This window comes from Chiloscyllium punctatum, chromosome 22, assembly GCF_047496795.1.
Source record: "Chiloscyllium punctatum isolate Juve2018m chromosome 22, sChiPun1.3, whole genome shotgun sequence".
Lineage (NCBI taxonomy): Eukaryota > Metazoa > Chordata > Chondrichthyes > Orectolobiformes > Hemiscylliidae > Chiloscyllium > Chiloscyllium punctatum.
In genome coordinates, this window is record NC_092760.1 from 58,492,752 (window position 1) to 58,514,941 (window position 22,190).

Consider the following 22,190-nt stretch of genomic DNA (forward strand, 5'->3'; position numbering starts at 1 on the left):
TGACAATGATTTTGTTATTGATTAGATTCTCCTTCAGACCTGTGTGCCCATTACTCAAATTTTTCATTAATATCCCAGGGTTTCAATCTGATTTATCAGACTACATAGAAAAGATGTAAACGTGAAGATGTCACATGATTAACACACATTTTCACAATTCAACTGGAGCAGAGCCAAACTGGGCAAAGTAAGAGTCAAGCTGAAATGAAACAAGTAATGATTGTGGAACTAGTTTTAGAAACTCTGATTGTAATGTCAAACTTCTGATTAGTCAGTTGGTTAAAATGAAACCAGAGCTTATCTTTACAAGTTTTGTGACTCTTACACCACTGAGTATAGGTCCCTCTTTATATATGCTCAAGTACTGATCCGGCCAATACCTTCCACTGGCCAATACCGGCCAATACTGTTAAACTCACTTCATACATAGTTAGCATCTAAGTGGGAGGGATTCTAAGATAAGGAATTCCATAATTCTTGTGAAAATGAAGGATTAGAGTAGGGGCAATGCAAGGAGTTTCAAATTCACTAAACATCCTTAAAAAGAATAGTAATATAATGTGTGAAATAATGGAGGGTTGAAGAATAATTATTTCACGAAAGTAACACTTCTCCAATACAGTAATTTAATTACTTTAATTACATGCCAAATTCTATCAATATTCCATTCTGATAGAAACATAGGTCAAGTGAGGTTTGATAAAGTTCTTAAACTGAGTTTACAATATGTTTAAAATAAAGACAACTTTCATTGTTTCCAACTTTAAAGCCTTGAGAAAGAGGAGTTAAAGTGCTACACAAATTCAATTATGAATGCGATATTGACATGGAGGATTCAATTGCTTCACTGCCAGAACCCTCCCAGTTTGTACTTCCCACATGTTAATGATTTAGTTAAAAATTACACAACACCAGGTTATAGTCCCAACAGGTTTAATTGGAAGCACACTAGCTTTCAGAGCGCCGCTCCTTCATCAGGTGGTTGTGGAGGACATAATTGTAAGGCACAGAATTTATAGCAAAAAGTTTACAATGTTGTAACTGAAATTATACATTGAAAAATACCTTGATTGTCTTTTGAGTCTTTCACAACCACCTGATGAAGGAGCTGTTGGACTATAACCTGGTGTTGTGATTTTAAATTTTGTACACCCCAGTCCAACTCCGGCATCTCCTAATTGTTAGTGATTTATTTTGTCCTCTCTTTGAAATTATATTTTTAAGTTAAATCCTTCCACTTCTTTTTCAAACAGACTTCATCTGTGATCAGAATTTGGGTAAATAGCTGGAACATGTCCCTCCATGGGTGGCTATAACTCCAACACAGAAGAGCTTTTGCCAACTGTTCAATTTATTCTTTTTCAGGGAAGCAAAGATCAGTTGAAAGAAGTCTGGGAGGAAACAGATGGCCTTGATCCTGAAGATTTTGATACCAAGACCTTCTTCAAGCTGCATGGTAAGGTTGCGACTAATCAATTTTCAGCTTCTTGTATCTGGGCTGGATAACACTTAAAAAGATCAAAGCAATTGAGATGGTGACTGGACCTTTCTTAGGATAGTTGTGGTCCACATGATGGGCTAGAAAGCAACCCTTCTTAGCCATTTGACAACATTTTTACCACAGCTAATATGCTAGTGTTAAGGTGCCCCTTTCTGTTACGGTGGAGAAACCAACTCTAATTGATGAGCAGGAAGTGGTTCAGTCCCAGAGGCACACATTGTTTTGTGACCGTTGTGGTTGGAGAGGAGCTGTTGGAGTGCCTGATCAGGAGACCATAACCCCCTCATCCAGTGACCTCCCCAGGGAGAATACTCGTGTTCGCCAGTTGGTCTCTCAAAATGCCACAGTCTTCAATGGCGTTAAGTGATTCGGCTGGTCTCTGGACTGTGCTGCACATTCTCCTATACTGACAAGAGGAGGAGAGAGGAATAGGTGATTTGAGAAAACTTAAACAGATAATTAGTAGCATCCAGGAAAGTAAGTAAAGGACCCTTAGTCAGTCAGTCAAACGTATAGGTAAATTTATTGAAGGTGATTGGAATTGGATCTTGCTCTAGGATAGAAAAAGGAGCTAGCTGTTTGTTGGGTCTGTGGTAAATGGTTAAGATCTTTTCTATTCTTAAAATTTAGCATAGTGTAGAATTTGATGATAATGTAAATAAATAATAGGCAACTTAAGTATGTGAATAGTAAAATTAAATATCCACAGTAATTTCTAGCATTTTAAGGGAAATGTTAAGTTGGCGGCAACCAATTATAGAAGTTGAAACAGTAGTTTTAGGTTTGTATTTGTACTTTATGAAATATTAACCTAGAGAATATTTTTCTCCTTAGATACTAATGGTGATGGTTTTTTGGATGAGCAGGAGATGGAAGCATTATTTACTAAAGAGGTATTAACTAATATTTTATAGTTCATTTGGAGAACATTTTGACAGTAGAAGATGCACAATTAGATTAAATTTGCAGTCTCCAGTCTCATTGTAAAATTCATGCATGATCAATGATCAAATTCAGAGCTAAAGTGGTGGTCTGTGTGCTTGGAGCCACCAGTGCTGATGAAAAGCTCCTTTACACATTCTAAGTAAAGACATGACCATCATCATTTCATTGACTTTCCATTCTGTATATCTGATCTTGGGTTATTTTTACTTTTAATAGGGTGGCCAAACTTGTAGGTGCTTCTGTGAACTTTTTTTCTTTTACTTTAAATATGTTTTATCTTCTATCGACAGGATAAACGTCTTTATTCTCACTGATGAACTATCATCACTCATCGTGACTAATTGGGAGGTTTCGACCCCCCCCCAAATAATGTTCTGATAAAATAACTATATATTTTCCAGATTTTGAATATAATTCATTTTAAATTTCTTACTTTGAGTCATTGCTTTCCTTAAAGAAGCTTATAGTTGGTAACCACACTGCGCTGGACTCATGCCTTCTAAATACATTTTAACGAATGTTAATTTTTGGTTCATATGATGTAATTCAGAATGTCTTAAAAAGGAGTACATAATGGAAAACTGAACTCAATTACATGAAGTTAGGATTGCTAACTCTTATTTGACAAGTTCGTAATCCATGTGATTTTGATTATGACTTTTGCCCATTTTTGTACATGTTGCTGCATTACTTTCATTGAGTACTTTCATATCACCAAGTTCCAAATTTAAAAAAAAATTATTAATGAAAGAATGCAAAATTGTTAGAAATATTTAGTAAGTAATGCATAAGTTTGAACAACTTGGAATTTCTTAATGTGATTCCTGTTGTAACATTTTTTCATTTACCGATTGATTGCTTGTATTGGAGATGTTGCTGGTTGGGTGAGCATTTATTGCCCATCCCTGGTTGCCCTTGAGAGGGTAGTGATGAGGTGCCTTCCTTGAATGCCTGCAGTCCATTGGTAGATCTACAATGCTGTTATGGAGGCAGTTCTAGGATATTGACTATGGCGCTGAAGGAATGGTGGTATATTTCTAAATCTGGACAGTGAGTGGCTTGGAGGGGAAGGTGCAGGGTAGTGGTATTCTGAGGTACCTGCTGCTTTTATCCTTCTGGATGGTAGTTATTGTGGTTTAGAAAGTGTTGCCTAAGGTGTCTTGGTGAATATCTGCAGGGCATGCTATAGACGGTAAACACTGCTGCTACTGTGCAGTTGTTGCTTTGTTTGCTTTGACCTAGATAGTGTTGAGCTTCATGAGTGTTGTTGGACTGCACCTTTTCAGGTAAGCGGGGGAGTCACATGACTTGTGCCTTGTAAGATAATAGACTGACTTTGGGGAGTCAGGTGGTGAGTTACTCACTGCAGGACTCCTACCCTCTGACACTTTTTTTTAATCATTGCATTTGTGTGGCCACTCCAGTTGAATATCTGACCACTGGTGATCACAAAGATGTTCATAGTGGGAGATTCAGTAATGATAATGTCATTAGATGTCCAGGGAGTATGGTTAGGTTCTCTTTTGTTGGAGATGGGCAGAGCCTTGAAAATGTTACTTGCCACTTCTCAATTGGATATTGTCCATGTCTTACTGCATTTGGACATTTTCAATGCCTAACGGTTTGTGAATGGTGCTGAGCAATTTGCAAAAAAACTCACTTCTGACTTTGTTACGGAGGCAAAATCATTTATGATGCAGCTGTGGGTAGTGGTGATCTCCAACAGCCACAACTGTTTTTCTTTGAGTTGGGTATGACTCCAAGCAGAGGAGAGTTTTTTCCCTGATTCCTATTGGCTCTAGTTTTGCTAGGGCTCCTTGACATTCCACTCGGTCAAATTCAACCTTAATGTGAAGGGCATTATGTTCACCTCCCCTCACCTCTGGAATTCAGCCCTTCATCCATGTTGAAACCAATAGTACAATGAGGTCAGGGGTAGAATGGCCCTGGCATAACCCAGACTGAGCATGATAGCATTGTTGATGATCCTTTCCATCACTTTAGTGATTGAGAGCAGACTGATGGGTCAGTAATTGGCCAGGTTCCCAACTTGTAATATACAGAAGTAACATTACTGGCAGGGCTATCATTTATTACTCATCCCTACTTAGAGTCATAGAGATGTACAGCATGGAAATAGACCCTTCGGTCCAATCCATCCGTGCCGACCAGATATCCCAACCCAATCTAGTCCCACCTGCCAGCATCCGGCCCATATCTCTCCAAACCCTCCCAAATGCCTCTTAAATGTTGCAACTGTACCAGCCTTCTCCACGTCCTCTGGCAGCTCATTCTATACACGTACCACCCTCTGCGTGAAAAAGTTGCCCCTTACGTCTCTTTTATATCTTTTTCCTCTCACCCTAAATCTATGCCCTCTAGTTCTGGAGTCTCCCACCCGAGGTAAAAGAATTTGTCTATTTATCCTATCCGTGCCCCTCATAATTTTGTAAACCTCTATAAGGTCACCCCTCAGCCTCTGACGCTCCAGGGAAAACAGCCCCAGCCTGTTCAGCCTCTCCCTATAACCCAAATCCTCCAACCCTGGCAACATCCTTGTAAATCTTTTCTGAACCCTTTCAAGTTTCACAACATCTTTCCGATAGGAAGGAGACCAGAACTGCATGCAATATTCCAACAGTGGCCTAACTAATGTCCTGTAAAGCATACCAAATGCCTCCTTCACTATCCTATCTACCTGTGACTCCACTTTCAAGCAGTTATGAACCTGTACTCCAAGGTCTCTTTGTTCTGCGACACTCCCAAGGACCTTAGCATTAAGTGTGTAAGATTTGCTTTCCCAAAATGCAGGACCTTGCATTTATCTGAATTAAATTCCATCTGCCACTTCTCAGTCCATTGGCCCATCTGATCAAGAACCTGTTGTAATCTGAGGTAGCTTCTTCGCTGTCCACTACACCTCCAATTTTAGTGTCATCTACAAACTTACTAACTATACCTCTTTTGTTTGCATCCAAATTATTTTTATAAATGATGAAAAGTGGAGGACCCAGCACCAATCCTTATGGCACTTCACTGGTCACAGGCCTCCAGTCTGAAAAACAACCCTTCTACCTTTGAGCCAGTTCTGTATACAATTGGCTAGTTCTCCCTGTATTCCATGAGATCTAATCTTGCTGACCAGTCTACCAGTCGAACGCCTTACTGAAGTCCATATAAATCACATCTACTGCTCTGCCCTCATCAATCCTCTTTGTTATTTCTTCAACAAACTCAATCAAGTTTGTGAGACACAATTTCCCATGCAAAAAGCCATGTTGACTATCCCTAATCTGTCCTTGCCTTTCCAAATACATGTACATCCTGTCCCTCAGGATTCCCTCCAACAACTTGCCCACCACTGAGGTCAGGTTCACCGGTCTATAGTTCCCTGGCTTGTCTTTACCGCCCTTCTTAAACAGTGGCACCACATTTGCCAACCTCCAGTCTTCCGGTACCTCCCCTGTGACTATCAATGAGGGCTGATGAAGGGCTGAAGAAGGGCTGATGCCCGAAACGTCGATTCTCCTGTTCCTTGGATGCTGCCTGACCTGCTGCACTTTTCCAGCAACACATTTTCAGCTGTGACTATCGATGATACAAATATCTCAGCAAGAGGCCCAGCAATCACTTCTCTAGCTTCCCACAGAGTTCTAGGGTATACCTGATCAGGTCCTGGGGATTTATCCACCTTTATGCGTTTCCAGACATCCAGCACTTCTTCCTCTGTGATATGGACATTTTTCAAGATGTCACAATCTATTTCCCTACGTTCTATATCTTCCATATCCTTTTCCACAGTAAATATGGATGCAAAATACTTGTTTAGTATCTCCCCCCCCCCCCCCCCCCCATTTTATGTGGCTTCCACACAAAGGCCACCTTGCTCATGTTTGAGGGGCCCCATTCTCTCCCTAGTTACCCTTTTGTCCTTTATGTATTTGTAAAAACTCTTTGGATTCTCCTTAACTCTATTTGCCAAAGCTATCTAGTGTCCTCTTTTTGCCCTCCTGATTTCCCTCATAATTATATTCCTACTGCCTTTATATACTTCTAAGGATTCACTCGATCTATCCTGTCTATACCTGATATATGCTTCCTTCTTTTTCTGAACCAAATCCTCAGTTTCTTTAGTCATCCAGCATTCCCTATACCTCTCCTTTCACCCTAACAGGAATTTACTTTCTCTGGATACTCGTTATCTTGTTTCTGAAGGCATCCCTTTTTCCAACTGTCCCTTTACCTGCCCCCAATCAGCTTTTGAAAATTCTTGCTTAATACCGCCAAATTTAGCCTTTCTCTAATTTAGAACTTCAACTTTTAGATCTGGTCTATCCTTTTCCATAATTATTTGAAATCTAATAGAATTATGGTTGCTGGCCCCAAAGTGCTCCCCCACTGACATGTCAGTCACCTGCCTGGCCTTATTTCCCAAGAGTAGGTCAAGTTTTGCACCTTCTTTAGTAGGTACATCCACATACTGAATCAGAAAAAGTTTTTATACACACTTAACAAATTCCTCTCCATCTCAACCCTTAACACTATGGCAGCCCCAGTCTATGTTTGAAAAGTTTAAAATCCCCTTCCAGAACCACCCTATTATTCTTACAGACAGCTGATATCTCCTTACAAGTTTGTTTCTCAGTTTCCCTCTGACTATTAGGGAGATTATAATACAATCCCAATAAGGTGATCATCCCATTCTTATTTCTCAGCTCCACCCAAATAAATTTCCTGAATGTATTTCCGGGAATATCCTTTCTCAGTACAACTGTATCACAAATGCAACTTCCCCTCCTCTCTTGCCTCCCTTTCTATCCTTCCTGTAGCATTTGTATCCTGGAACATTAAGCTGCCAGTCCTGCCCATCCCTGAGCCATGTTTCTGTAATTACTATGATATCCCAGTCCCATGTTTTAGATTAGATTAGATTAGATTACTTACAGTGTGGAAACAGGCCCTTCGGCCCAACAAGTCCACACCGCCCCGCCAAAGCGTAACCCACCCATACCCCTACATCTACATCTACATCTACATCTACCTCTTACGTAACACTACGGGCAATTTACCATGGCCAATTCACCTGACCTGCACGTCTTTGGAGTGAGTTCATCTGTTATGTCCCTTGCATTGAAATAAATGCAGTTTGATTTATTAGTCCCACTTTGTCCCTGCCTGCCCTGACTATTTGACTCGCTTCTGTTCTCAACTGTACCACTCTCAGATTGATCTCTTTCCTCACTATCTCCTGGGTCTGACCCCACCCACCTTACTAGTTTAAATCCTCCTGAGCAGCTCTAGCAAATTTCCCTGCCAGTATATTAGTCCCCTTCCAATTTAGGTGCAATTTGTCCTTGTACAGGTCACTTCTATCCCAGAAGAGATTCCAATAATCCAAAAATGTGAATCCTTCTCCTATACACCATCTCCTCAGCCATGCATTCATCTGCTCTATCCTCCTATTTCTGCCCTCACCAGCTCGTTGCTCAGAAGGCATCTACATTATTGTCGGTCTGGTGTCCAGTGTAGGACAGATCAGGTAAGAAGGGCAAATTTCCTTCCCTAGAAGATATTACTGGACCAGATGAGTTTTAACAACAGTCAGCTATGGCCATATGAGTTGTCATTATGTTAGGTTTTATTCCAGATTTTTAAAACATTGAATTCAAATTTCATCATCTGCTGTGGTGAAATTTGAACCATCTCTATAGAATATTACCCTGGGTTCAGTGACACTACTGACACAGTGTGTGCCCCTTTGTCAAGCGTTTTATGTACAAGACATACCTGGGTAGTTTTCCACATTATTGGGTAGATGCCACTTTTGTAGCTATACTGAAACCTTTTGGCCAGAGGTATCACAAGTTCTGGAGAACAAATCTTCAGCAGTATACTGTTATTTGCTTTTTTTTTCCTTCTGCATGGATCTCCATGTGTGTGGTACAGGATCCAGAAGCCAATGCTGCAAATGGTATTGGTACACCAGTCACAGTGTTGTCAAGTGGTACACCTTGGAGTGGCTGTGCACCGCTTAGAAGGAATGTTGGTCTTCAATACTATTGCCACAGTGTTGTCAAGTTTCATAGACTTTGTGGTATTTTAAGGCCTTCAGTCATTTCATGTTATCATTGTGTGTTGAATCAAATTTCCTGAAGACTGGCATCTGTAGTGCTGGGGTCCAGCAGAGTAGGCCAAAGTGGATCATCCACTTGGCACTTCTGGCTGAATATTTTTACAAACCATCTTCTTTTATATTGATGTGCTAAACTCCCCATTCTTGGGGTTGACGATACATGTGGACTCTCTTCCTCAAGTGAGCTGCTTAATAGTCTAATCCCATTCTCAGCTGGAAGTAGCAAGAAAGGAGAACTTAGATCTTGATTCGCTGGTTGTGAAATCACTTTGAACTGCCTATTACCAGCTGCTATGCTATTTGACATGCAGTTAATCCTATGTTGTAGCTTCACCAGGTTGACACCTCATTTTTAGGTATATTTGGTGCTGCTTCTGGCATATCCTTCTGAACTCTTCCTTGAGCTAGTGTGGATGCTCAATTGCTTGATTTTAATGTAGAGTTGCGGATGTGTCAGGCCAGATTGTGTTAGCGTAAAATTTTACTGCTGCAGTTGGCTCACAGTATATCATGATGCCTAGCCTTGAGTTGCTAGCTGTATTCAAAATCTACCTCCTGTAGCACAGTTGTAGCACCCTAAAACAAGATGGAAGATATCCTCACCCTGAAGAAGAGACAAGGACTGTGCAATGTTCAGTCCTATTGATGCCATCACCGACAAACTGCTTCTCCGTTTGCAGCAGACCCAGTCTGGCAACTAAGTCCATTCGGATATGTCCAACTTAATCAGTAGTGCTGCTGCCAAACCAGTCTTGGTGGTAGATTATGAAGACTCCATCTTGCCATCCTTAGGACTTCTGCCAAGTGATATTCAACATAGAGGAGTACTAATTCATCATCTGAGTGGCTGGTAAAGGTATGTGGTAATAGCACATGTTTGACCTAATGCCATGAGATTTCATGAGGTCTATAGAGTCAATGTTGAGGGCTCCTAGGGCAACTTCTTCCTTACTTATACCACTGTGCTGCCACTGTGTTTGGTCTATTCTAATGGTGGGATATGACAGACCCAGGGATTTTGATGTTGTTACATGGGGCATGATGCTGGGCTGTTCCTTGACTCATCTGAGAGTCAGCTATTCCAATTTTGGCACTGCCCCAGATACTGGTAACAAGGACTTTTGCAGTTTTCAGGAGGCATTTATATTTCCAATCTCTAGGTTGATCCCTGGTGGTCCATCTGGTTTCATGTCGTCTTCAAGGCTTTTGTTTTGCAATCTGATAGAACTGAGTATCTTGCTAAGCCAATTCAGAGGACCGTTCTGGAATCATGTATAGGCCAGATCAGGCAAGGACATTAATGTATGAGATAGATTGTCATAAAAATCCTATGATCATTTCATAGTTATTATTAGATGGCACGGATAGAGATTGATTGGCAGAAGGAAATAAAGAGTAAGAAAAAATTGGTCTTTTTCTAAGTGGCAACCAGCAACTAATAAGGTACTGCTGTGATTAGTGCGTGGACCCCACTTTTCAAAATATATATTGACGCAGGAATTAAATGTAATACCTCTAAGTTTGCACATGACAAAAACTGGATGCGAGAAGGATACAGAGATGCTTTGTTGTGATTTGGACAAGTTGAATGAGTGGGCAGATGCTTGGCAGATGAAGTATATTCTGGATATATGTGAGGTTATCCACTTTGGTACAAAAATGACAAGGCAGATGGATTGGGAAAAGCGAGCTACATTGAGGCCTGGGAGTTCTTTTACATGCAGATGCAGCAAGTGGTCAAGAAGAAAATTGTACGTTGGCCTTCATAATAAGAGGATTCAAGTACGGGAGCAGGCATGTCTTGTTGTAATTGTTAAAAATCATACAACACCAGGTTATAACCCAACATATTTATTTGGAAGCACTAGCCTTTTGGAGCGCTGCTCCTTCATTAGAAGGAAAAACTTTGTCCTCCCCAGTCCAACTCTGGCTCCTCCACATCATTGTTGCAATTTATACAGGGTCTAGGTGAGACAACATCTGGAGTATTGTGCACATTTCCGATCTCCTTATCAGAGACAGATACTTAGGCTAGGGAATGAGAGCAACAGAGGTTTGCCAGACTGATTCCTGGGGTGGCAGGATTGATGTTTAAAGAGAGATTGGATCTGTTAAGACTATATTAACTTCATTTGAAAAGAATGAAAGGGAATCTCCGAAACCTATAAAATTCTAATGTGCTTAGATAGGGTAAATACAGAAAGGATGTTTCCAGTGACCGGGGAGTCTAGAACTAGAGGTCATAGTCTAAGGATATAGGATAGGTCATTTCTTACTGAGCTGAAGAGCCATTCCTTCACCCAGACAGTGGTGACCCTGTGGAATTCTCTGCCAGAGAACGTGGTTGAAGCCAAAACACTAAATTTCTTCAAGTGGAGTTAGATGTAGTTTTTTGCACAAAAGGGATTAAAGATATGGAGAGAAAGACAGACTAGGGTACTGAGTTGGATGATCATATTGAATGGCAGAACAGACTCAGAGTTGAATGACCTACTACCTCTCCTATTTTCTATATTTCTATATTTTTGTGATCTGATGATTTTAGATTTGCTGTGGTGGCATTTGGACCTGGTTCCCCAGAACAATACCTGGCTCTCTGGATACTAATCCAACAACAACATCACTATGCTTTTACCTCTCATGTTTTCAACAATATCAACATTGATGGAAATAATCTGTAATTACAATTGTAATTATAATTTCCCACAAATGTGATGACCTTTTAGAATATGAAGCAGCAAAACCAAGCATATACAATTCCTAGATCTCCACATCCCCTGGCTTGAAACTCAGCTTAAGGGAGGTGATGCACAGCCCTTGAGAGCACTGCGAAAGCTGCCTGACTCCCATAATGAAACATATTGGGCCAAGTTTTGCAATCAATGGTGAGGCATTGACTCACCATAGTCAGTAAATTTCTGTGAACTTTGTAGCATTGTTTGTCTCTTTCCTGACAAGGGGTTCAAGTTTGGGGGCAGGTCAATGTCATTCAGCAATAGTGATATCAGCAAGAAGGTAAATAAGCTGCCAATCATATTGGAGCATTTGTTGTACAGCAGATCAGAAAGTCAAACGTTTTTGGTATCCTTTTGCTTTAGTGTAAATTTTCAAGTAGCAAAATAAGTGTGTGTGATAGGATTAAAATAGAAACCAAAATTAAAATGAAAAAAAAAATTAAAAGTCTATATTATTTTAAAAATATGTGGAATATTTTATCATGGAGAAATTTGACATGGTGGAGATGATTTATTCTCTGATGTTTGCATTACGTTTCTATCTGAACTATTTTAAGCATTTGTTAACCTAACTGGTAGCTATTCCAAACCAGTAGGGAGAAATAAATTTTTTGTGTAAATTCTAGTGCATTTTAAGTCTTGCCATACCACAATTCTGGTATCTGTATCTCTAATTTTAACACTTCAGTAATTGCCAGGTCATAAAATCGAGAACTTCAGAATTCTTGGAAAGGTTAATTTAACTTCGAGCATGTTTGATAACAATATGATGTGTTTCTGCTAAAGGTACATAGATGTTGGCTTTGCTAAGTTGCACTTGGATGAATAGCAGTGTTAGAGATTTAGTTATAAGTTTCTTCTTCTTTCTATTAACCTTACAGCTGGAGAAGATTTATGACCCTAACAATGAGGAAGATGATATGATAGAAATGGAAGAAGAACGATTGAGAATGAGGGAGCATGTTATGAAAGAGGTATTGAACTTCTATGATGAGCAGAAAACAATGCTTAATGCTGTCCTTTTATGCTCTTCAAATACATTTGAACAATAGAATGACCTGCTTAAGTGAGAATTTAGACTAAGATTTTTGAAGGGTTTGAAATGTCAATTAATCAATTATTTATTTTGTTCCTTATCCAAATGATGTTGGTTTGTATTGATGAACCTCAATTAATGAAACTTGTTTTAAGAATTGCATATTAACAATAATATTGCATTATGTGTCATAGTCCACCATTGACGCTTGTGTTTAAGTCCAAGGGATGCAAACTTGAGTGTCACTAGAAAATGACCGGTCACCTTTAATTCTTCATCAAATTAGATTCTTCAAGTTTTCTGAAATATACTCAGTTGATCTGCACCATATTCTGAACTACTTGTTTGCTAATGCTGTTATTTCAGACAATATCCACTTCTCTTTAAAAATTGCTAATATCATCTTGTTTCACCAAGTAATCTATTACTGTCTTATTTATCCTCCAGCCACTGTCCCATGTAAATTCCCTTTTGTCCCTATTTTCTTCAACTTATCCTAGCTGTAAATCTGTCTTTTCCGAAAATACATTTTGGTTTGGTTTACATTTTACTCTCAGCACCAAGACCATCCTGGCCATTCTGTAAAATCCAGATCTCACTACCTACTCCTTCCTTTAATTTGATGATCATCTCCACATTCAAGCATTAGTCAAAACCACCTCCATCTGAATGTTAGAAACACAATCTGTTGTTTTAAGTCCCCATTGTAGAATTCACTCCCTTGCCAATTTTGACCCTGGATGATGTTTATAACATGTCCTACCCAGCACAAAATCACTTATTTTTGTCTGCTTCTACACTGATCTCACTCTCACTGTCACTTAAATCTTTTGCCTAGACTTGATTTCCTTAGTCTTTTATCGACCTCTATCAAACTCTTTCAAAGTTCAGATATAAGTTCCTTTTTTTAATCTGATTTCATACTGGAATGTTACTTGATCCTTGCTGATCACACTATTCTCACTGAATTTGAATGCTAAGACTTAATCTTCAGATATGTCTTGGTTCTATCTTAGCCGATGGGAACCTTTAGATCTTCTAGCTCCTCCAGTATCCTGTGTTCTTTGGTTTTGCTTTATTTCTACATGTCACTCCCACATTTTTTGGCAGAGCCTTTAGCTACCTTGGCTTCACCCTCTGCATTGTGTCTTTAAAACATGCCTTGAAACCAATGTATTTTGACAAACTTTAGTTTACTTCACCGCATTCTCATGGCAAAGCTTAGCATATTGCCTTCTTTTAAAAAAATGAGAAGTTTCCTCTAACTCATCTTGTGATGGTAGTTTTTTTTATCTTCAAGGTACTGTATAAAAGCAAATTATCATTGTGTTCAACATGTTAAACATTACATTGTACAACAAATGTTATTTTGTGATCTTTTCAGATTGATACAAACAAAGACCGACTGATATCTGTTGATGAATTTTTAACTGCTTCTGAGAAGAAGGAGTTTGTGGATGCAGATAATTGGGAGGTGAGGAGACCTGTAACACAAGGGGAAAAGATCTCACTGGAACAGTGATATGACCACAACCGTTGTGCTTTCCAATTATTGGTCAGAGTGAGGGCAGTCAACACTTCTGTTCATTGCACGTATGATAGATTGGAGAAAATGTGGATTGCAGATGCTGGAGATCAGAGTCGAGAGTGTGGTGTGCAAAAGCACAACAGATCATTGGCAGCAGCCAAAGAGCAGGAGAATCCACATTTCAGGCATAAGCCCTTCATCAGGGGCTTGTGGGCTGGGGGGCTCAGATAAATGTGAGGAGAGTGGAGCTGGGGGGGAAGTTAGCTGGGAATGCAATAGGTGGGTGAAGGTGATAGGTTGGAGAGGAGGGTGGAGCAGAAGGAAGACTAGGGACATGTCAGGAGGGCATTATTGAGTTGGAGCTTGGGAGTCGGATAAGGTGGGGGGAGGAGGGGAAATGGGGAAACTGGTGAAATCAATATTAATCCCATGTGGTTGCAGGGTCCCAAGGTGAAAGATGAGGCATTCTTCTTCCAGGCGTCGGGTGCTTAGGGTTTAGTGATGTGGGAGGCCCAGGATCTGCATGTCCTTGGTGGAGTGGGAGGCAGAGTTGAAGTGTTTAGCCACAGGGCAGTGGGGTTGGCTGGTGCGGGTGTCCCAGAGATCATGATGAAGCGGTTATGCCCGAAACGTCGATTCTCTTGCTCGTCGGATGTTGCCTGACCTGTTGTGCTTTCCCAGCACCACACTCTCGATTCCAATTTCCAGCATATGCGGTCCTCACTATCTCCTAGTTGATTATAACCCTACTGCGATCGTCCTCGTCCTCCTCGTCCTCCTCGTCCTCCTCGTCCTCCTCGTCCTCCTCGTCCTCGTCCTCGTCCTCGTCCTCGTCCTCGTCCTCGTCCTCGTCCTCGTCCTCGTCCTCGTCCTCGTCCTCGTCCTCGTCCTCGTCCTCGTCCTCGTCCTCGTCCTCGTCCTCCTCGTCCTCGTCCTCGTCCTCGTCCTCGTCCTCGTCCTCGTCCTCGTCCTCGTCCTCGTCCTCCTCGTCCTCGTCCTCGTCCTCGTCCTCCTCGTCCTCCTCATCTATCTGCTCTACCCTCCTCTCTGACCTATCACCTAAGTGCCCCCCCCCCCCCCCAATCTACCTGTTATATTCCCAGCTGCCTTTCACTCCAGCCCCACTGCCTCTCCCATTTATCTCTGTCCACCAGCCCATAAGCCTCATTCCTGATGAAGGGCGTATGCCTGTAACATCAATTCCCTGCTCCTCGGATACTGCCTGACCTGCTGTGTTGCGTTTGCTACCCATTAACCTATCTCATTACTTTAAAGTAGTTACTAATTGTGAACTAATTAAATTTTATGAAATTCAATTCAAAATAATTCAGTTGGCTAACTATTCCTTTCTCTAATAACCCAGTAGTTATTTGTAGGTTGTGAGCTGTTTGATTTCCTTGTGCATATTATTGCTCAGACTCTAGATGAACAGGAGCTTTATTCAGAAGATGAGCTGCAAGAGTTTGAAAGACGACTTTCTCAGCAGGAGCATGAACTACAAATGAAATCAGATGATCTGTTGAAACAGCGTGAAGCACTGCAGCTTCAACAAGACCAGCTCCAAGCACAGAAATTTGAGTTCCAGCAGGTAAACCTTCTGTGTTTATTTGCATTCTCCTTAAATGCAGCTGTTCTATTCACCTCAACTTTGTCCTTTTGTCAGTGAACTCCTGTGCAAGTCTTGCACTTCATTGAGTTAGGTCTATCATCACCATTACATTATATTTCAAAATAGCAATCTGCATCCATAACTCCACAATCTTATTTCCTATGCTTTATGCATTTAAGGTTTAGCAATCTGAAATCAAACAAGTCTCTTGAATATAAAGGAAGCAGGAAAGAACTTAAACAAGGAATGAGGAGAGCTAAAAGGGTCCTTGGCAAATAAGACTAAGGAAAATCCTAAGATAATTTATACATATATCCGGTATAAGAGGGTAGCTAAGGAAAGAGTAGGTCCACTCAAGGAAAAAGGAGGGAATTCATGTGTGGAGCCAGAAGAAGTGAGTGAAGTCCTTAACGAGTAATTCATGTCGCTATTCACAAGGACTAGGACAGAGATGATGATGTTAGACAGGGGTAGTTGATATTCTCTGCATTAGGGAGGAAGTGGTGTTGGGTGTGTTATGGACTCGGCCATACCACTCAAAACATTCTTAAGTAGGTAGCTCAGATCATAACTTTACAATTTGTTTTGGTAAGTGTACAGTGAAAATTACTCTGAGTGAGTTAGCTAAGTTGACTACCATGTTTTAAAACAGACAAAAATTAATTCACAAGATTACACACCGAAACATGAAGAATAGAGTAAAGAACCCCTACAGAATTCAGGCTATCCAAACTAGACTTAATTATGCTGTTCTGAATATACACAACAGTCACAATAAGCAAACCTCCATAAAAAAAGTTTAAAATAATGGAATAAATGCTTACAGGTTGAAGTGAGAAGGGCACAAGGAGACCGAGAGTTTCCACACAACTCGATGTTAAACTCCCAACTAGTTCTGGACTGAACTGCTCAGCTAGAGAGCTGACCACTCCCTTCCCATTATACAGGTCATTCCTAAAACATGACCACTTTGCTTGATATCTCATTTGTTTACATATAAACAAAAAGCTTAAAATCCTTTTCATCTCTGTACCAAACAAGTCTGATCAGAGCACAGCCTGTTTACAACCTGTCTGAAAAAAAAATCAAGGGCACAGTATCCTTGAGAAAAGGAACAACGTTTAGAAAAAAGGGACCAGCTTTGTTCCAGGTTTCTTGAGAAACATTAATCAGATGGGCCGTCAGGGCCTGATGGGATCTACCCCAGAATACTGAAGGAGGCAAGGGAGCACATTGCTGGGGCATTTGTTTCCTCTTTAGGCACAGACAAGGTCCCAGAAGACTGGAGAAAAGCCAATGTTGTTCCTTTGTTTAAGAAGGGCGACAGGGATAATCTATGAAACTTATAGGCTGATAAGCTTTACATCAATGTTAGGGAAATTATTGGAGAAGATTCTTAGGCACATGATTTACTTGCATTTGGGAGAAAATGGACTTATTAGGGAAAGTCAGCAAGGCTTTGTGCTGGAGAAGTCGTGTGTCTCAAATTTGATTGTTTGTTGAGGAAGTCATGAAGAGGACTAATATACTGGCAGGGAAATTTGCTAGAACCGCTGGGGAGGATTTAAACTAGTAAGGTGGGGGGGGTGGGACCCAGGGAAATACTGAGGAAAGAGATCAATCTGAGACTGGTACAGTTGAGAACAGAAGAGAATCAAGCAGTCAGGGCAGGCAGGGACAAGGTAGGACTAATAAATTAAATTGCATTTATTTCAATGCAAGCAGCCTAACAGGGAAGGCAGATGAACTCAGGGCATGGTTAGGAACTTGGGACTGAGATATCATAGCAATTACAGAAACATGGCTCAGGGATGGGCAGGACTGGCAGCTTAATGTTCCAGGATACAAATGCGACAGGAAGGATAGAAAGGGAGGCAAGGGAGGAGGGGGAGTGGCATTTTTGATAAGGGATAGCATTACAGCTATGCTGAGGGAGGATATTCCTGGAAATACATCCAGTAAAGTTATTTGGGTGGAACTGAGAAATAAGAATGGGATGATCACCTTATTGGGATTATATTATAGGCCCCCCCAATAGTCAGAGGGAAATTGAGAAACAAACTTGTGAGGAGATCTCAGCTATCTGTAAGAATAATAGGGTGGTTCTGGTAGGGGATTTTAACTTTCCAAACACCGACTGGGACTGCCATAGTGTTAAAGGTTTAGATGGGGAGGTATTTGTTAAGTGTGTACAAGACAATTTTCTGATTCAGTATGTGGATGGTGCAAAACTTGACCTACTCTTGGGAAATAAGGCAGGGCATGTGACTGAGGTGTCAGTGGGGGAGCACTTTGGGGCCAGCGACCATAATTCTATTAGATTTAAAATAGTGATGGCAAAGGATAGACCTGATCTAAAAGTTGAAGTTCTAAATTGAAGAAAGGCCAATTTTGACGGTATTAGGCAAGAACTTTCGAAAGGCAGATGTTCGCAAGTAAAGGGACGGCTGGAAAATTGGAAGCCTTCAGAAATGGGATAACGAGAATCCAGAAAAAGTATCCTCCTGTCAGGGTGAAAGGGAAGGCTGGTAGGTACAGGGAGTGTTGGATGACTAAAGAAATTGAGGGTTTGGTTAAGAAAGAGAAGGAAGCATATGTAAGGTAGAGACAGGATAGATCGAGTGAATCCTTAGAGTATAAAGGCAGTAGAGTATACCTAAGAGGGAAATCAGGAGGGCAAAAAGGGGACATGAGATAGCTTTGGCAAATCGAATTAAGGAGAATCCAAATGGTTTTTACAAATACATTAAAGACAAAAGGATAACTAGGGAGAGAATAGGGCCCCTCAAAGATCAGCAAGGTGGCCTTTGTGTGGAGCCACAGAAAAAGGTGGATATACTAAATGAATATTTTGCATCAGTATTTACTGTGGAAAAGGATATGGAAGATATAGACTGTAGAGAAATAGGTGGTGAAATCTTGCAAAATGGCCAGATTACAGATGAGGAAGTGCTGGATGTCATGAAACTGGTAAAGGTGGATAAATCCCCAGGACCTGATCAGGTGTACCTGAGAACTGTGGGAAGCTAGAGAAGTGATTGCTGGGCCTCTTGCTGAGATATTTGTTTCATTGATAGTCACAGGTGAGGTGCCAGAAGACTGGAGGTTGGCTAACATCATGCCACTCTTTAAGAAGGACAGTAGGATAAGTCGGGGAACTATAGACCAGTGAGCCTGACCTCAGTGGTGGGCAAGTTGTTGGAGGGAATCCTGAGGGACAGGATGTTCATTTATTTGGAAAGGCAAGGGCTGATTAGGGATAGTGTGTGATTAGGGCTTTGTGCGTGGGAAATCATGTCTCACAAACTTGATTGAGTTTTTTGAAGAAGCAACAAAGAGGATTGATGAGGGCATAGCAGTAGATGTGATCTACATGGACTTCAATAAGGCGTTAGACAAGGTTCACCATGGGAGACTGATTAGCAAGGTTAAATCTCATGGAATACAGGGAGAGCTAGCTATTTGGATACAGAACTGGCTCAAAGGTAGAAGACAGATGGTGGTGGTGGAGGGTTGTTTTTCAGACTGGAGGTCTGTGACCAGTGGAGTGCCACAAGGATCGGTGCTGGGTCCTCTACTTTTTGTCATTTATATAAATGATTTGGATGCAAGCATAAGAGGTAGAATTAGTAAGTTTGCAGATGTCACCAAAATTGGAGGTGTAGTGGTCAACGAAGAGGGTTACATTAGATTATAACAGGATCTTGACCAGCTGAGAAGTGGCAGATGGAGTTTAATTCAGATAAATGCGAGGTGCTGCATTTTGGGAAAGCAAATCTTGGCAGGACTTGTACACTTAATTGGTAAGGTCCTAGGGAGTGTTGCTGAACAAAGAGACCTTGGAGTGCAGGTTAATAGCTCCTTAAAAGTGGAGGAGCAGGTAGATAGGATAGTGAAAAAGGCGTTTGATATGCTTTCCCTTATTGGTCAAGTATTGAGTACAGGAGTTGGGAGGAGAAAATGAGTAATGCAGATGCTGGAGACCAGAGTTGAAAAATGTGGTGCTGGAAAAACACAGCAGGCCAGGCGGCATCCGAGGAGCAGGAGAATCGATGTTTTGGGCATAAGCCCTTCTTCAGGAATCAGCACTACATTTTTCAACAACAGGAATTGGGAGGTCATGTTGCAGCTGTCCAGGACATTGAATCGGCCACTGTTGGAATATTGCATGTAATTCTGGCCTCCTTCCTATTGGAAAGATGTTGTGAAACTTGAAAGGGTTCAGAAAAGATTTACAAGGATGTTGCTAGGGTTGGAGGATTTGAGCTATAGGGAGAGGCTGAACAGGCTGGGGCCGTTTTCCCTGGAGTGTCGGAGGCTGAGGGGTGACCTTATAGAGGTTTACAAAATTATGAGGTGCATGGATAGAATAAATAGACAAAGTCTTTTCCCTGGGGTCGGGGAGTCCAGAACTAGAGGGCCTCGGTTTAGGGTGAGAGGGGAAAGATATAAAAGAGACCTAAGGGGCAACTTTTTCACGCAGATGGTGATACATGTATGGAATGAGCTGCCAGAGGAAGTGGTGGAGGCAGGTACAATTGCAAAAGGCATTTGGATGGGTATATGAAAAGAAAGAGTTTGGAGGGATATGGGCCGGGTGCTGGCAGGTGGGACTAGATTGGGTTGGGATATCTGGTCAGCATGGATGGGTTGGAGCAAAGGGTCTGTTTCTGTGCTGTGCATCTCTGTAATTCTAGTTAGACCACATTTGGAGTATTGTGTGCAGTTCTGGTTGCCCCGCTATGACAAGGATATAGAGGTTTTTGAGGAGGTGCAAAAGAGGTTTACTAGGAGATTCGCTGGATTGGAGTGTGCTAGCTATAGGAGAGATTGGACAAACATGGACTGTTTTTTACTCCAATATTGAAGGTGGAATGGCGACCTAACAGAAGTTTAAAAAAAATTTGAGAGGCATGGATAGGATAGATAGTCAAAATCTGTTTTCAGATTTTGACATTTCAGAGCGGAAATGTTGAATACTAGAGAGCTTGGGGTTTTGATGAAGAGTAAGCAAACTCTTAATTCTCCTTTCTCCCCACAGATGCTGCCAGAGTTGCTGAGTTTTGCTAGTAATTGCTGCTTTTGTGATTGGGGGCATAGATTTAAGATGAGAAAGGGAAGTTTAAAGATGTGCATGGCAAGTGTTTTACACAGTAGGTGCCTGGAACATGCTTCCAGGGGAGGTGCTAGAAGCAGATCCAATACTACAATTTAAAAGGAATTTAAACAGACACATCAACATGTCGGGAAAAGAAGGAAATGTACCATATGCAGGTAGGTGAGTTTAGTTTAGAATAGCATCCAGGTCAGCACAGACATGATGGGTTGAAGGGCCTATTCCATTGGTGTATTGTTCTGTGTTCTATATTTTATATAAGACAGAATATTAAGTATCCCTGGGTACAAGATGTTTGGAAAATCTGGGAAACAAAGTATAGGAGGAAAGGTGGTGCTAGTGATTATGAAGAACATTGAATTTCCGGAGAATGTAAATGTTCCATGGGGCTCAATGATAATCAGTTTGGCCAGACATGAGACAAAAAGGGCACAATTACGTTGAGTCATGCAACCTATAGACCACCAACTGATGGGAAGGATGTAGAAAAACAGATCTTCAGGGAAGTTACAGAAACATGCAAACCTTCGAGTTAATTACTACCCAAAAATGGATAAGAACAGAGATGACATGAAGGTTAGGGAGGGGCAAATCTCCATTCATTGTGGTCAGGATGTAGAACTACATGTGAAATCCAACTTGAAAGGAGAAACTGTTGGACATTTTTTTTGGAAATGAATTGGGGCAAGTTGATAAAGCATCATTGGGGAACATTTTAGGAGACAGTGTTCATTGTATCTGAAGGCAGGGTGATGTGTAAAATCAGGCAATTCAGAGTCAGCATAACTTAGCTGGGGGAAGCCAGTTTCAGTAAACTAAGAACAAAGCTGGGTGGATACACTGGAACAAAGGACTGGGGAGAAACATAGCTGAACAGGAGGTTTTTGTAGTGGAGATCATTAGGAGTTTGTATTTGGGACCCTTGTTTTCCCTGATATATACATATACAGTAGATATATTAACAGTCTAGATATCAGTGTGCAGGAATCATTTCAAATTTGCGGATGATACAAAACTTGGAAGTATTGTAACTTGTGAGGAGAACAATGTAGAACTTCAGAATGATACAGAGAAGTTGATGGAGTAGCTAAATATGAGAGATGAGGTCACTGGCGAAATGTGAAATGAGGTGTTTTGGTAGGAAGAACATGGATAGTTAATATAAAATAGTGGATATAACACATAAATGGGTACATGAACTGAGAGATCTGGATCTGCATTGAAGGTGGCAAGACAAATGGAGAGAACAGTTTAAAAAAAGAATACAATTTCCTGGGTTTTATTATTGGAGCATAGAGTACATGAGAAGGGAGGTCATCATAAACCTATCCAATATACTTATTAGACCTCAGCTGGAGGATTGTGTACTGTTCTGAACACCATACTAATATGGAGTATGTGAATCCATTGGAGAGAGTACAGAAGAGACACACAAGAATGGTTGATGGGGTGAGAAATTTCAGTTATGAAGACAGTCAGAGTGTGGAACTGTTTTCATTTGAGAGATTAAGGTCAAGAGGAGATCTGATAGAAGTTTCAAAATAATGAGTAAAGAAAATTTATTGCAGATAAGTTGACATGAAACAA

At 40.9% G+C, this 22,190-nt stretch overlaps 1 protein-coding gene across 2 annotated transcripts in view; it reads left to right on the forward strand.

The window, feature by feature from the left end:
- nucb2a (nucleobindin 2a) overlaps window positions 1-22,190 on the forward strand; it is a 71,319-nt gene that overhangs the window by 44,912 nt on the left and 4,217 nt on the right. For both annotated transcript variants that reach the window (XM_072592400.1, XM_072592401.1), the window contains exons 7-11: window positions 1,366-1,456; window positions 2,336-2,394; window positions 12,196-12,288; window positions 13,735-13,824; window positions 15,296-15,466. In XM_072592400.1, the coding sequence (XP_072448501.1) occupies window positions 1,366-1,456; window positions 2,336-2,394; window positions 12,196-12,288; window positions 13,735-13,824; window positions 15,296-15,466 (504 nt within the window). The remainder of the gene's footprint in view (window positions 1-1,365; window positions 1,457-2,335; window positions 2,395-12,195; window positions 12,289-13,734; window positions 13,825-15,295; window positions 15,467-22,190) is intronic.